This window comes from Anser cygnoides, chromosome 15, assembly GCF_040182565.1.
Source record: "Anser cygnoides isolate HZ-2024a breed goose chromosome 15, Taihu_goose_T2T_genome, whole genome shotgun sequence".
Classification (NCBI taxonomy): domain Eukaryota; kingdom Metazoa; phylum Chordata; class Aves; order Anseriformes; family Anatidae; genus Anser; species Anser cygnoides.
In genome coordinates, this window is record NC_089887.1 from 2,365,628 (window position 1) to 2,381,334 (window position 15,707).

Consider the following 15,707-nt stretch of genomic DNA (forward strand, 5'->3'; position numbering starts at 1 on the left):
AAGCACTAAGTACCAGCCCAGTCACCAGCTCTGCCAGGTATAATGAGCTCTAATAGCACTGTAAGAGCTATTAACCCGTACAGCAGTTGTTTGTCACAGCCAGGTCTATAAACCCTTTATAAGCTCTTTCTAGAGAGTATTTTTGAGTGGCTACAGCATTATTTAAAGACTGCACAAGAAGGCACTAAATTCCTTAAAGAGCAAGAGTTTCTGTAGGGGCAGCAGAGAAGCTGCAGGACCCGCTGTAGGACCCAGGAAGGGTCCTTATAACACCCTCATGCTCAGCACTGCTGCAGCTCATCACAGGCAAGGGGGACAAAGGAGAGATAGAGCACACAGAGCTTGGCACAACAAGCAATGAAATTAAGCAGTATTGCACCTACTAAGTGCTAAAGCAGAGCTCTCATCTGGAGTTCCTTCCTAGCACCTCACTCATTTAACCCACACAGGGCTCACCTCTCCTGACAAAACCAAACAGCTCCCTAGACTTTATCACTGCCTTATGTAGTCCCTCAGCTTGTTACAGCAGGCTCAGGAGTGCTGTGAGTAATTTGCTGTGTCTCTATATAAAGGGGAGCTCAAGCACCACACCCCAGTGCTGTTTCTAGGAGAAAAAAAAAAAGTATTGAGGGCAAGAAAGCTTTAAGAAAAGTCTACTATTTTCAGCTTATGAAGAAAAGATGTGTAGGCTCTGCTCAAGTTCAGATGTTTCTGTGCTCAAGTTAAAAGAATTTTTTTTGTCAAGCCTGCAAGTGTGAGGATTTTCTCTGGTCTTACACCTACAGGGGGTACATACTGAGGAAATGAGCAAAAGCAAGTCACAGAGCAATTACACAGCTAAGTAAGGGCTCTGCAGAAGTCCTACAAATTGTAATGTGAAGCTTCATTTGGTACAATCATGTAAGGAAGGAAATAAACGAGCATATTTAGAAGTCATAAGATAGACTTAAGCATGGGACTCAGTGGTGCAGATAGATCCCTAGTAATTACTGAGCTGTGCTGCAGGGTTTCTTATGTGGGGGTATATGATATTTGAAATTGCAGCTGGAGATTCTTCATATGGGTCTTTAGTAGGAATTATTTCTTGTGGTTTTCTGGAATTTCATCAGGATAAAATGCTGAAACTTAAATCTACAGGAAAAGAGGCTAAAGGAATGCTGCAGTTCTCAGGTTTGCTCCTCTGCCTTAAGCCAGAGCTGCCTGTATTGTTCCTGGCAGATCCCAGGATGTCTTTGAAGGCTTCTAGGGATTGAGCATTAGTCTTTCCTGCTGCAGCCACCTGCAGGGTCCACCTCTCCTACTTGAAGTTTTTTTTAATGCTGCACATAAATCTTGCTCCATCCCCAGTGGATGTGGGCAGGTCACTTGCTTGCTCTCCCCATTCATCACCTTTTCACTACAAGGACAGGCGCTGACCCAGCGTGATCTTCCATGTGAGGTGTTGCTCTAGGGCTCTGATGCCAAAGACGTGAAGGAGAGGATGCTAGATGAGTTTGTCTCCTCCCTGTTGCCAAGGCTTGGGCTAATAAGTGCAAATATAGGACAGATTTGAGGTCAGAAAATGAAAGGTAAATTGACTTAAACTCTGTTTTAATCTTCCTATGCCAAGCAAAGGAAATTCTTGGGAGTAGCTGCTTCTCACTTGATGTTTTCCATAATCTGTTATTTCTGCTGTTACAGAAATTCTGTTTCTGCCTTTACAACTCCTTGTACAGGCTTTCAACAGACTCCTCTGCTTCCTTGATTTCTGGTCCTGTCCCAGGGGCAAGGAAGATTATTTTGGCAACTTGATTTATTGATGCCTTGTACCATGGGGACTTTGTCTTCCACAGGGGTTCTGGGTTAAAAGACACCTGTATGAGAGCTAATGCCTATTAGTAAAATGCACTTGGGATTTATAGTAGCTGGGGCAGTTTTGTCATTTCCATGTATTGCTATTCTTTGAAGGATTTGCAAAAAATATATATATTTTTGATAGATCCCTGATATTTATTTCAAAGTGAAATGTACCTATTTAAGGACAATTATTAGAAAAAGAAATATAAATGTGTTGTATTTCCTTTCCATTTAGATTTAAGCAGTAAACTCCCCTGCTTTTTTCTTCAAAAAAACTTGAAAATTTTTTTTTTCAAAGTTTGGTGCTCCATGTTACGTGTAGCTGGGGGGAAAAAAAAAGGATTTTAATTCTTCCTATAAAAGAGGCTCTGGCAAGCTGCCTGTATGTTGATGAGCAGTTCTGAAATATTTGTGCTTTAGATTTGGCTCATTAAACTTCTCTGAATAAGGATGCTTGTCCCAGCCCTTGAAGTTGGGGGGGAAAAAAAAGATGGATTCATTCAAAAGGTGGCAGTAGGGATGTTTTTGTACATCGTGCTTTTTTAGATACTTCTTTTTTTTCTCCAGAGAGCTCAGCAGACTGAGACTTCTAGTTCTTTGATAATAAAAGTGACTGATTTGAATAGTGTGTGCAAACCAATAACCTTTTTTTATTATTTGAAAGGTTATTCTGCACCAGAAACCGATGTGGCTTTAATGATTTACCTGCTTATAACCCTGACATATCAGTCAAGAGCATTTTGAACGTGTCCTATCAGGGTCTCTCTAACTGTGTCTCCAGGTGTTATGGAGATGCACAGGTATAGAGATATAGAAATATGGATTTTTGCTTGCTTCCTGGTAGAAAGTAACTTTTCCAAAATCAGTGTGGATAGAACATAAACATGCACTGGGTGTTTTTTTTCCAGAGCTGGATTAGGCCCTGTCAATAACTCCAGCTGGGCATGACATTTTAAGAGGGCTGGATCACTTTTTTTTCTTTTTAATTATAGTCAGTGCAGCGAGCTGTGGATGGGGTGAGCCGAAGCTGCACGGAGCCGCTCGATGTGCGAGGAATGTTGGGCAGCCCTGGCGAATAATCACTGCTCCACCGCAGGCAGCTCGTGGGGCACGGCTCTCTGCAGCTGCAAAATCTGGGTCTGCGCGGGGAGTGAGTGGTTCAGAGGTAGGGAAAAGGCTGGGGAAAAACAGTTTGGAAATGCCTTCAGAGAGTGCAGTGGGAAGGCTTCTGCTGGTGCCTGTTTGCTCAGGGCTGGCACCTCCCTGCTAGTGCTCTCAGCACTAAGTGGCGAGCTGCAAATAAGCAATGCGGCCATTAGGGCTTTTACCATCACCCTAATGGAAACTGCTGATTAGGAAGCTTTTTTAGAAGGGACAAAAAAAAAAAAGGAAATGCTGCTGTGCGGTGTGGCCTGATCCAAGCAGCTGGGATATCTGACAGCAGGTCAGTGAAGGAAGGATCTGTGTGAAATGCGCTTGGGATTTTAGAGCTGTGCAAGTTTCCCAGTTTCCCTTCTGAGGGCTGCAGCAGGCTGTAATGAAAGTAGGAGCAGACGTGATATTTCAAGGCTGATAGACCCCTTCTCATAACGCATTTACTTTGTAGATAGGCTACTTAAAAATTCCTATCTTCACTAAGACTGTGAGAGCTTAGAAAGATTTGATATTTATTTTACAGCAAGGGGTCATCAACTTCTCTGCCTCCCTATCCTGATACTCAGCAATGGCTGTTTACTGACCTGCAAAGGAGAGGAATTGAAGGTTTCAGTCTGGAGTTCAGTTCCTGGAACCCTTTGGTGTTAAAGTAAAATTGCCACCTGACATGATAATGTGGGACTGAGTGTTCAGCCTAGTGCTTTTAGCCCTGTACTGTGAAAAGCATAAGGAAGCAAGATAAACAAAGCCAGTGTATTCAAAGCAATATGTTTATTTCAGCTACTTTTCTGAATAGCTGTGGATAGGTGAGGCACAGCAGTGAAGCAATTTGTCTAGCAAGAACTTATCATGTATCCTTCATACAAATGGCTTGGGATGCAAACAGGAGACTGGGGAAATGGGGATGGAGGTACTGAGGGAAACAAGGCTTCTTGCTGTTGCATGCACCTTTCCACTGTTATATCAATACCTTTTGGGGTGAAGAAAGGAAACCAAATCCCCTGAAATATTGCTGTTGGTAGAAGAGCACCGTTTTTCTTCCCAGTTTCCTCCTCCAGCTGCCAGGGATGGTGCTGTAAGATGGAAGTTTCCAGACACCAGGATGGCCTCAGGCTCCAGCTTGGCCATGAGCACTCACAAATCAGGTCCCAGGGCACAGCCTGTTGTTTTCCTTAAAAATGGAAATGAATGTGCTCCCACCTGTGCTGGATGTTCTTGTGCAAAAAGTTTTGCTAGCAATATAGCGGTCTAGAAAAGTTATGGCATGTGGCTGCAGCTGTACTTAAAACTATGCCTCAAAGTATTCTCAGATCGATACGCTGTTATTTATGTAATTCTAGTATTATGCTCTCAGAATGTGGTATTACATGAAATGGAACAAAAAAAAATGTAATTTAGGGTAAATGTACTGTGCAAAATATTGTTCTTAATACTGGTGTGTTCTTGCCCACCTGAATGGAGCAGACCTGGTGTAGGTGCTCTTATTAGCAATAGTACACGCTGCAAAGATATAAGCGTTGTTTTAGGAGTAGATACATTCCTTAACTAGCCACCAGATTACAGGTGTCTGAAGATGACCATTACAGCCAATTCAAAATGTCTTCCAAAGCAGAGCAGCCGCTATATTTTTTGCTTCCAACTTGGCAGACTTCAGGGACGATCCTGGGGGTCTATACAGGGCTGTACAACTGGGGCCTTCTGTGCTTTATCTCCAGAGCATGTTAAGGGTTAAACCTTCTCTGTACTCATAGCTTGCATCACCTTGAAACACCACCACCTCCATCCACATAGGTGTCCTTGGCATGGACAGACAGCCCCATCCCCATCTGCAGGCCAGGAGGCTGCCAGCTGCAGTCCTTCCAAGTGGAGCTAGACATGTGCATTTCTACGAGGGAAGACACTAATGCCCTGCCAAAGCTTTGAGCCTGAAGCTGAAGAACAGCTACTCTACAGCTGGCTTGATTAAATGGCCATTGAAGATGATGTAAACATCAGACTCCTCGCTGTAGATGGCATTTTCTCGCTCCCGCTTGAACATCCGCACCCAGACCTCTTCTCCTTCCTGCAGGTCCAGCATCAGGCTCTGGCTCTGCATGATGCTGCGGTCGCTGGGCTGGGCGTAGAGGATGGCCACCTCCTTCTCGTTCTTCATCAGGTGCAGGTAGGTCTCCTTGAAGTTCCAGGTGTGGACGTTGAGGCTGAAGTAGTAGATCCCTGGCACGTAGCAGAAGAACTTCCCTGAGAACATGTTGAAGTGCTTGTAGAGGTTCACAAACTCAGTGTCAAAAATGACTTGCTGGAAGTAGTCTGAGCTATGAAGGGGCTTTCTCCGACCCACTGAAAAAGCAGCATAGAGCTGCTTGCAGGAATGGCCCTGTGGGCCAGGCTGGCCTTTCTGGCCCTTCCGTCCATTAAAGCCACGTAGACCCCTCTCTCCTTCCTTCCCAACTGCTCCAGGGTACCCCTTTTCTCCCATTTCACCCTTCTCACCTGTAAGCATAAAGGAAAACCTTGTCAAACACAAGCACATGAAGTCCAAGCTGCAGTTACCTTGTTGGAGTCTGCCAACAAAGCATCTGCTAAAACCTTGTTTTCACAGCACAAATATCTGGAAGTGCCGGTCAGACACCAGCACCCTCCTCATTCTCAGAAGGATAAAAATGCCAGGTGAAAGCTTGGCCACACTTAGTTCATGGTGCTGATGCACAAAATAATTCTGGTAGTGAAACTCCATCACCTAACCAGACGATTTACACAAATCCAGCTAAATGCACAGCCTCTCTGTGCAGAGGTTTGGGTAAGAAAAATTGCAAGTCTTTTTTAAAGCTTGATTTGGGTCCGGGTGATGCTGCTGGGTTTGTCTGGTCTGAGTGTCTCTGCTCACAGGACCCCTGGCATGTCTCCTGTATTATATGCTTAACTCTTATTTGCTTACCTTGCCAAGACGAAACATGTAAAATAGAAAAAGTGGGTGACCATCTTTCCTATTTTATTCCTTATTCTACTGTCTTTATTCTTTATTCTACTGTTTAGTAATTTTGTGATAACATTTGCGTCTGTGTTTTAGTGTGATCTAACTCGAGCTTCCAGCAGTTCAGATTTCTGATGGGTTAAAGCCTTTTGCCACTTCCCACTTGTGCCCACTTACAGCCCGTGCCATGTCACCCCTTGACCTCTTGGGTAAATGAATCGGGTGAGTTTCTTGGTGCAGGGAGAAGGAGCAGCGCAGCCTGCAAAATGAAGGTGTGCGAGTAAGACGCAGACAGGATGTTTATCACGGTAGTCACCTCTACGCACCTTTGAGGATGGTGATATCGATGGTGGGCTGGACTTTGGGTACCAAAAAGGCAGGGTCGCTGCTCATCCTTGTGTACCGCGAGGAGATGATGGAGACGGGCTGCTCGGAAGGCCCGCAGCACCGCACGCACGAGAGGCGCCGCGCTTCCCGTCGCGGCAGGCCCTTCTCCAGCACGGCGCTGACGCTGGCGGTGGCCACCAGGAGCAGGAGGAACACGGCGCTCATCTTCAGCTGAGCCAGCTGGGCCGAGCAAAGGAACAAATGATTAACGTGGCAATTCAGGTCAGAGCTGCTGATGGGCCATCTGTTAATCTTGCCGCAAGGTGCATTTCTGATTAATTATTAGCTTATCTTGTAGTGGCACCAGGAGACTCCAGGTAGGAAGGGTTCCCCCCTGTGTACTGTTTACAAGCAACGGAAAAGACTATCCTCATCTCACATTACCTACAGTTGAAATATCTGTCAGGAGACACCAGGTAAACACAGGAAAAAAGCCTGCGGAGATTAGGAACTACGGCTGAGGTGCTTAAAGATGTAGCAAGCTCTGATCAAGGTGCGCTTGCTGTCTGGCTGTTGTCAGAACTGTCCTTGGAAAGGCACTGGGTAAAAAAAAAAAAAGGCTCTACTCAACAGTTTCTTGCTTTGCTGTCCTGAAAAATTTGAAGTCAGATGAAGAAAATAAAACCAAACACTTTTTTTTTTTTTAGGAAAAAGCTGGTGGAAAAATCAACTAAAGAATAAAAGCATTTCTCCATTAAGATTATCTCTCAGCCTCTTGCTGGTAATCCCTTTCACAAAGATCAAGCACCAAGTGGTTTGTGGCTTTGACCATATCCATTTGCTTTTTCTAGCAGAATTCCTCTGTTTCCTATTTTAATTTTTCCATTGTGCAGAATGTAGAGCCAAATATATGCAACAAGCACAGACTGAACCGGGGCTTGCTCTGCCCAAAACTGCTAGTTTTTGAGATTGTCCACTGCATTTTCAAGAGATACTGGAAAGCTTCAAAGGCCCTAAATACTGGATGAAATGAACAGGCAGAAAATGTTTCTGGTGGTAAACTGTAGATGAGTATTCCTCTAGCTCCCCATCACCCTCCTTCCTAGGGAGGGAGTGGAGCTGGAAGCAGGCAAATGCTGCCTCATACCATGCATAATTAGTGTCATTCTGCTGATTGCAGCGGTGTTTCATACAAGACGTATTTTGGAATGATGCCTTTTTGGACCTTATCCAAAGTCCAATTAGTCAGATGGACTCTTGTTGACCTCGGGCTGGGAACAGCTCTTACAGTTCCTCTTCTACCAGCTTTTATTCCTGGAATAGGTAGGAATGGTAGTACCTAGATATCCTGGCTTTCAGAAATGGCACAATGGACGCAGGTCCCGTCTGTATTTTGCTGAGGGAGGGGATCCTACTCTGCAGCTATACAAAGGCTTCACGGGGCACAAAATGGACCAGTCAAGAAAATTTGGAAAATAGTATCAGTATGGGGCAAGATACTTGGATTGTACAGGCATTCCTGGGAGATGTTTTCTTCTAGTTCTTGCTTGCCCCAAAAGAGCTGTCATTCACACCTTTTATTACTTGGTGTAATCCAGCTCTCTGGAAACCTGATGAATACTTATTAGCAGTGATATAATAACTTTCCTTCTGACAGCAGTGAAAGTTCTTTCATCAAATCTGTCATAACTTGAAATGATCTTTCTATTCATAATTGTACCTTATTCTAGGTACAAGTCTGAGGAGGGATTAATACTCCTTTATATCAGTGTTCAGGGTCTGAATTCTCATTTTCATTAAGTCCTTTTTAATTTTCATTCAGTCTTTAAGCTATCTTTGTGCTGCCAACCAGGACCAAAAATGCAATGCAAGTCTAAATGGACAGCAGGTCATAAATAACCAGCCTGTACGTGACCAGAACAGAAAGTTTGCACTGCAGAGAGCATTTTGGGTCCAAGTAATGTTTCTGGGGTCTCCTTTGCAGTGATTAAAGCTTGTACATATACATAATGGTCTAAGGAAGACCATGTGTTCACTCGGAGTCCCAGGCACTTGGGGCCGATATATCCTACATGGGACTAAAACCTATTTAGTCCTTGGGAGGGTGGGTAGTCAATAACCTGGGGATAAAGTATAAGGCATTTGATTACATTATCTGAACATTAAAACTGGAGGATGTAATTGCTCGTAATACCTTCATGAAGGAGAAAGAGCATTCATTAAGAGGAGTATTCATAACGGGCGGAAGACAAAGGCTTCATAAATATGAAGAAATTAATTTGACATTTTTATAGGCCATTATTCTGCTTAAGATGAATGACTTTCCTATTTTTAGAAGTGACTTAAGGAAGAAAAGCCTGGGTGAGAAATCAGTGCTCAGGTTGTGCGTGTTTTACATTGCTGCAATCCAAGCGCCCATTGAGGAAATCATGGCCGCTTGCATGATTCATGAAGAACAATCACCCAAGGTCTTGGCTAGAAATTGCATTTGGAAAAATGAGGCCAGCCAGGCACAAATCCAGGCAATTCACGGCAGCCTAGAACTGACACACACACACCCTTACACCACATTTTCCTTCATGGTTTTACATTCCCGAGCAGCACAATCTTCTAGAAATGGTGTCAGACCTGTGAATTTGAGACCAACCGAAGTTTTGTCTGTGTGCATGTATCTGTCGCTGTCCTCCCTGTTGAATAAAGTTTGGTAAGGCAGCATAAACACGTATGTGGTTGCAAAAGCTCTGGTTAGTTGTGATTTCAATGATATATGCGAATAAACAGATTCAGATTTACAGCTTGCTCGTAACAGTCCAGAAAGGACAAAAGAAGTAAAAGAGGGAAAGCGGAGAGAGAAGAAACTGAGAAGGCTGAAAGAACAAAGCATCCAGCAGTATGGGGTTCAGTCTGAAAGGCATCCAGCATAAAAGCAGAGATTAAGTGGAGGAAAAAAACTGAAAACAGAGGAATCAAGCATGCAACAGGAAAGGAAACAAACCCAGCAAGGCTTTCCTGGTAACAAGACTATGCTGATCTGAGAAAAAAAATGATTTAAGCCAAATTTCAGAGGCGAAGCAAATATAACTCTCATGGTAGGGAAGTCAAATCTGACACCTTAAAAAAAAAAGTTATAAGAAGGAATATGGAGCTCAGAAATTAAGATCTGTGAGGTAAAGTGAGCAGTTGGTTTTGGACTTTTTTTTTCCCCTAGAGATAATTATTGCGACCTTATTTTGTCAAACGTGGTGGTGATGGATTTGACTTCAGCGGAGCAGGTTTATCTTCAGAAGACAGCAAGCAACGGACTCGGCTTTGCTCCGATACGGCCGTGACTCACCGGCGTGCAGGTCCGTGAGGTTCTCTGCCGTGCGTCACGCAGGTCCCCGCGCTGGAGGGACATCCATCCTCCTGCCCTCGCCATCCCACGCGCTCGTTAGTGCCTGAAATGATGCATTAGTACCGCAGCGAGCAACCCGCGGCTGCAAAGCTGAGCGTGCTCCTCCTTGGCCATCCTTCACGGCTCCTCTCCTGAGACAGACAGGAGCATCCTGGAAGCAACAGATTAAAACTACAAGTGTAAAGTATTGGCTTCGCCTTCCGCACTGGGAACCTGCGAATCACAAGTTCGGTTCACCAACCGAACTGGAATCACCAGTTTCGGTTCAGCAATCTTGTTTTTCCCATCAGGATAAAAAAAAAAATAACAGATGACAGACACACAGGCATCCTAATGGCTAGGGGGAAGCTGGTCTGCTGGCTTTGGAAACTCTGGAGTCCATAAATGTTTCACCTGAGAACAAGAAGAGGTTCTCAGCCCTCCCTCTCCCAAAACTACTTTTTCAGTTCAGCTTCTTTGGCTCTTCTTTGAATTGGGTTCATTTTGATAGAGTTGATGGACAATTGAGGAGTCTGAAACATTTCTGTTGAAAAGCTTGCGGCAACATGCAGAAAAATGTAAGATGTTTTGATGTTTCTGATGCTTCCTGCAAAGTGCTCAAGGAGCAGGAAGCTTGCTGCAGGGCCGGGCGTCCGGCCGCTTTGGTGCAATATGCAATGCCAAGATAAATGACTTGCTCTTCCCAAAACGCTCTCGAGCCTCCCACTCCAAGCCCATGAAACAGCACAGAGGGCCAGCAAGCAGGACCAGGATGAAACACAACAACCAAGATACTAAGAAAGAAAAAAATCTGCATGTGATTAAATGGGCATATTGAACAATATTTTCCCAAATTTATGGATCATAAAATGAGGCGTCTGAACCTGATGAAAAAGCAGTTAATTTTGGTGAATTTCTGGTGATGATGATGGCTGGATATTAGTTGTGTTCACTGTGACATTAGAATATATGTTACTGTTGGAGAGCTGTTTAAGTGTAATGGAACTGTACTTTATACTGACTGGAACTGTACTTTAGCTAATGTTTGAAAACGCTTTGATTTTTCTGTCCCTTCCCTTCTGAATCTGAGTATAAAGACAAGGTTAAAATCCAACTAAACGGGCTGTGTGCAGGTATTTCTGCCTAGCCCAAAGCAAGAAGGAAAAGTAAGTGGAGATACCAGCCTGCTTGCATTAAACTCAAGCAGGACTGTTGCTCGGACCCTCCTGCAAGGCTGGCTCTGCCCCTCCTGATGGCGTTGCCAGTACAAACCCTTGAGAGGCTGCTGCACGGGCAGCGCCCGGGCACTGCACTCGTGAGGATGCTCTGCCCAAGCCAGGGATGCTGCTCTCTGGCTACTGCCACCCTTAGTGCAAGCCAGAACAGATTAAATGATGCATTTTTGCTCTGCACTGACCTTGGAAGCACCCCAACTCAAATGCAATCCAACAGGCATTTCATTTACACATCTTTTACCTTCTATGGACAGCCTGTGCTGAAAGTGATGGCTTTCCAGTGACACCTGGCCCTCCTGGTGTCTACCACCTAAAAAAGGCAAATTCCTTCCATGCAAGGCTTTGGAGATGCCACAAACCTGGGCTAAGGAAGGGCAGAAACCATTAGTTTCAGTCCAGGGAGTTAAATGATGTGATGCTTTCTTCCCGTGTGCAACTTCTTCTGTTTAAATATATTTTCTTGACACTATTACAGCTAGAGAGAGCACCTTGATTGATTTTTTTTGGTTCATGATTGAGTTTAATCTTGTAGCTCAAAGTAGGCAGCTTATGTATGAGGTGCATTTGCTCATGCAAAGCTTTTTAATGATACTGTGTACCTGAAGAATTTTAACACTTCCATATAAAGCAACACATCTGGGCAACAGGAACGATAAGAAATCCCCATAATATCTGCAAAAATAGCTTACTTGCCCTGCATACAGAGGAAGTAAAAGGAAGCAAAGCAAATCGGCCTGGGAGCTGGACCAAAGGGTTTTCCCCCCATTGTGGGGTTGGTTAGCAGGCTGAGCTCTAATCCTAATCAAACCGTAGCAGGTCACCTCGAGCACTGCAGGCAGCCCCTCGGGGATGTGTAGGTCTTGTCCTTTGGCAGACCTCCATTAACCCACCCCAGCCTGTGTTTTCACTGGGTACGTGTGCGGGTACAAGTGTGTCCTTACCTCGCGGGGATGCTCGGAGATGAAATCCCAGCCACAGCTGTGCCGAGCTCACACGCTGCGATAGCAAGAGTTCACGAAGCAGAAATTGTTCTTGGATCCCCGAGCTGCACTTTAAATTTCTGCTAACATTTTCCTTCCTGTTATTGCTATGGCTTCACTTGGAAAAGCAATCTATGACTATCTCCTCTCTAAATTCACGGCGCACAGGACAGCGCCAGCCGCTGCCCGTTTTAATTAGTGATAAATCTGGACTCAAAACCCAGGAGGGCAGTTAAGACTAAAACCCTTCTTGTGCCGCCGAGATGGAAAACACATGGATGCGTCAGCTTCGGACCTCGGCATCATTCCAGAGACGGAAATTATTCTGCTTCTGCTTTTTTACCTTTTGTCTCCTTGCACGCCCTGAGCTCCTTGTCGCCCCAGACTGCCTCATATCGCCTGCAGCAGGAAACGAAGTGGCGCTGGAGCCACTTTTGTCTGGACACTGGACTTCCTCTTGGAAACAACTTGTTGGGGATTTTTTAATTTTTTTTCTCCAGAAGGGTTTAAAATTTCTTCATGAGCAATTTATTGTAGAAAAGCCCAAACCACTGAAGGAGCCCGCACGTTTTCCAAGCAGCACTGCAACAGTGACGACTTGGCAGTTCCTCTGCCCACGATGTCAGCGCTGCCCACGGGGCTGTTCCGCTCCGACACGATGCTGCAGAGATGCTCGGCTCGAGCTGAGCGTCAGGAGCCCTTCTGCAGCCACGGAGTGACTTGAGGGCTCGCAGACAAGAATATTTGGATCCCAAAATGCAGCATGGTTTAAAAATTTCCACTGTCAGTAGTGGTTTGCAGATGACCTCCGTTAACGCCCTCTTGTCTGCAGTGTTTATACAATGAGCTGAAGCAGAAGCAGAAGAGGGGTTGGGAGCACTGCTGGGGACAGTTTGAGCCCTGCGGGTTGTGAGCAGGCTGGGAACGGAGGCAGGGATGGGGTCTGGCCTCAGAGAGGCCCAGGGGTGTTAACTGCATCCAGTTTGGAATGGCTAATGGGGACATTAGGGTAGTTTGTAGTTTTTCTGGGTATGTTTTTATTTTGGGGTGATTTCTTAGCATGTGCCTGTGGGGGTTCAGCCTGGCTGAAGTCCCCAATCCCTCTGCCCAGGAGGAGCTGCACTTGGTGCAATGCCCACGGAAACACGGGCACCCCCACCCCGTGCAGCAGTGGTTCACAGGCTTGGGAAGAGGCGAGGACCCCAGGCACAGCTCCCTTCCTATTGCTGCACACATCTGGCCCCCGAAAGATGTATGAGTTTAATGCAGGTGCCCTGCAAGCGCTCCGTGGGAAGAAGGTGTGTCTGCGTGGAAATGCTTGTGTGCACGTGGGCACCGGCATCTTCACATGGTGCCGCCTTTCCTGGTCTGCCACAGGCAGTTATCACACTCATCTTGGTGCAAACAGGGAGCAAAGGAGTTTTGCTGGCTCCTGAGCAAACAGCTCTCCATTTCTCTTTCTCCTCTCCCCTGCCTGCTCCGCCGAGGCCAGGCAGCTCCTGGAAATGGCCCTGCTGGGGCTAGGCGGGTCCCTGACTGCGCGCCCGTCCCGTGGCAAGCCCAGGCAGTGATTCAGCCCCGCGCTGCCGCCGCACTGACCCGCTTAAAAATCACTCTCAGGGCAGCTTCTGGATGGAGCAAGTGGCCCTGCCGAGGTAGAAGCACCAAGGCTCCCTTGCCTTTTCCACCCAAACGGCAGCGAGTCCGGGACTTGTCCCCTGAGCCTCAGCCGCCCCAGGGACTGGGCTGTCCATGTCCTGGAGCGCTGTGGTGTCCCCGCACCTCCCCGCTCCATCCTGCCCCAGCTGTGGCACCGTCCCCGTCCCGAGCACAACCAGACCGAGCAGCAGCGTTCGTGGGCGGGTACGGAAACGAGCAGCCTTAGCAGGAGCAAACTGAAGCTCGTTCAGCAATAACCTGGCCTTGCACTTACTTGCTTGCTGCAGCGAAGCAGAAAAAGCCAGATGAAGCAGCGAGGGCGAGAGACCACCTCTGCATGACTCACCCGACAACCTGCTTCTGCAGGGTGGGAACACTTTGTTCCCTATAGCAATAGTATTTTTTTTTTTCGCAACTTATTCAGACCCATTTAACTTACCTTGTGACTCAGAACCCCGTCTCTTACTTCCCTTGCTGTTGCTTAGCAGGATGCATAATATGAAAGCTGCTGTTCATTCAGGAGTTTTAGTCCTCGGCAGCTGCTGCAGCTTCCTAGCTGGAGTCCAAATGAAACACCGAAAGTCAGTCCGGCTCTTTATGAAACCCAGCAGCTAGGTTGTTTGCAAAAGCTGTTTTTTTCTTGTTTCTTTGCTTGCATCAACTTGTGCTGGGTTTCTGTGCTTTTGTCCTGCTATCGTATCCCTAGGACTTGCAGCCAGTCTGTCTGGGTTGCACGGTGCCTCTCACAATGGTGGAAATGAAACCCAAAAAATTTTGTGAATAAGCGAAAAGAAAAAAAAAAAAAAAAAGAAAAGAAAAAATCAAAAACCACAGACCCAAAACCACATTCAGTGTTTGAGCCAAGAGAGAAAGTGCTGGGATCACATGGAAATAATTTTTCTTTGGGAGATTTCAGCATCTTCTTGGGCAGGAGAAAAAAAAAAAAAAACAAAATCAAAAAGCTCTGGCTTTTGTGTATGAGTTGATGAGTTGTTGAACTAGCAAAAGCCTGTAGAAGGGGTGCAGCAGTGGAAACTGCCTCTGTGGTGATTTTGGGGGTAGGTGTAGGTACTGGCCATGGGGACAGGGAAGGTGTCACCCTGCTGTCCCTTGCACCTCCCTGCTGAAAAACAAAAACGTGGCTCTTTGCTTCTATAGGAGCAGATTTGGGGCTAATGTCAGGAAGGTGATGTGCAGCTGCAGTATCTTCCCACCACAAAAGTATGTCGATTTCCCTCCCCGCTTCAAAGGTTTCGGGGATAAAGCTTTGTGCCAACCCCCCCGTGGAGGGATGCGCTGAGCATCAGCATCCTACGAATGGCAGTGGAAGGGAAGGTCGCACTCTCAGGGGAGGGCTCAGGGGAGGTTTTGGGGCCAGCTCCAAAGGAGACTGAGCTGTGGGGAGCCCAGGGAAACCACCAACCCCATCCTGCCCGTGCTGGTGCAGCCGCAGAGCAGCATGCAGTGCCTTATGCAGCGTGCATGTCCCTCGGGGGGGCTGCCAGCCTTGGCTCCCATGCTGACAGCAGCAAGGAGGCTGAGCAGAGCACAGCCCCAGTGGCAGGAGATAACTGAGGATGTGGCACAGGCTGCTTTGTCCAAGGGACTTCTGAGACAACAAGGCACAGGGCACAGCAGGAGCAGACACAGGGGTTCAGGGTGCCCTGAGCATCAGGCATCTCCCGGCCCCACAGTGCACTGCCGGGCTCTGATTTCAGCACCTGCACTTTCTTAGCAGAAATTGCAAACTTGGCCATTTCCAGCCCTTGGAAAAAAAAATACATTGGTGGCTTTATTTAAAGTCAGGTCTGGCCTCATAGTTTGATTTTTCTTCTTCTTGGTTTCTTATTTCTTTTTCTCCCTCTTTTTTTTTTTTCAACTGCATCCCATCAATTGTAAAAGAGGAAAATAAAAAATGTGAGTATGCTATGTAGTGCAAGCTCCAGCATCACTCCTGCAGTAAAGCTCAAAAAGGAAAGCAATGCCTTTGATTGTCCTGTGGACATCAGGAGGGGAGAGGTGTGTTTTGTCCTCTCGCAGTGCCCTTCCCTACTTCGGGTCACAACTCGATGCTTTAAATATCCCCCCCCTGCAGTCCACCAGCTCTGTCCTGCACAAGAGTACAGCATTTGGACCTCACATGGTCCACGAGGGCATTACCCCATACACTG

The 15,707-nt window shown here is 46.4% G+C and overlaps 1 protein-coding gene and 1 long non-coding RNA gene across 4 annotated transcripts; one reads left to right on the forward strand and one right to left on the reverse strand.

Annotated features, from left to right (window-relative positions):
• Positions 1 to 617: 617 nt before the first annotated feature.
• LOC106032126 (uncharacterized) lies at positions 618 to 6,225 on the forward strand. 2 transcript variants are annotated; one of them, XR_010825127.1, is made up of 3 exons: positions 618 to 788; positions 5,060 to 5,152; positions 6,142 to 6,225. It is a non-coding gene; the product is annotated as an uncharacterized lncRNA (long non-coding RNA). The 2 variants fall into 2 exon arrangements; XR_001204662.3 differs by lacking the exon at positions 6,142 to 6,225 and adding an exon at positions 5,591 to 5,687.
• On the reverse strand, positions 3,748 to 14,445 carry C1QTNF8 (C1q and TNF related 8). Of its 2 annotated transcripts, XM_048067859.2 has the most exons (4): positions 13,976 to 14,445; positions 9,624 to 9,726; positions 6,289 to 6,529; positions 3,748 to 5,481 (listed from the first exon to the last, which is right to left on the reverse strand). In XM_048067859.2, the coding sequence occupies exons 2-4, from the start codon at positions 9,705 to 9,707 to the stop codon at positions 4,934 to 4,936; spliced, it is 873 nt and encodes a 290-aa protein (XP_047923816.1). In that variant the 5' UTR covers positions 9,708 to 9,726; positions 13,976 to 14,445; the 3' UTR covers positions 3,748 to 4,933. The 2 variants fall into 2 exon arrangements, with proteins under 2 accessions (XP_047923816.1, XP_013030405.2); XM_013174951.3 differs by lacking the exon at positions 9,624 to 9,726 and having other exon boundaries at positions 13,976 to 14,442.
• Between the last annotated feature and the right edge of the window lie 1,262 nt (positions 14,446 to 15,707).

Excerpts from the sequence above, each read along its gene's own strand:
- C1QTNF8 (XM_048067859.2), bottom strand. The coding sequence starts at position 9,707 with ATGGCGAGGGCAGGAGGATGGATGTCCCTCCAGCGCGGGGACCTGCGT. Across the intron at positions 6,530-9,623 it reads CCTCACGGACCTGCACGCCG|CTGGCTCAGCTGAAGATGAG; the intron begins GTGAGTCACGGC and ends TGCTCGGCCCAG. Across the intron at positions 5,482-6,288 it reads CGATATCACCATCCTCAAAG|GTGAGAAGGGTGAAATGGGA; the intron begins GTGCGTAGAGGT and ends TTATGCTTACAG.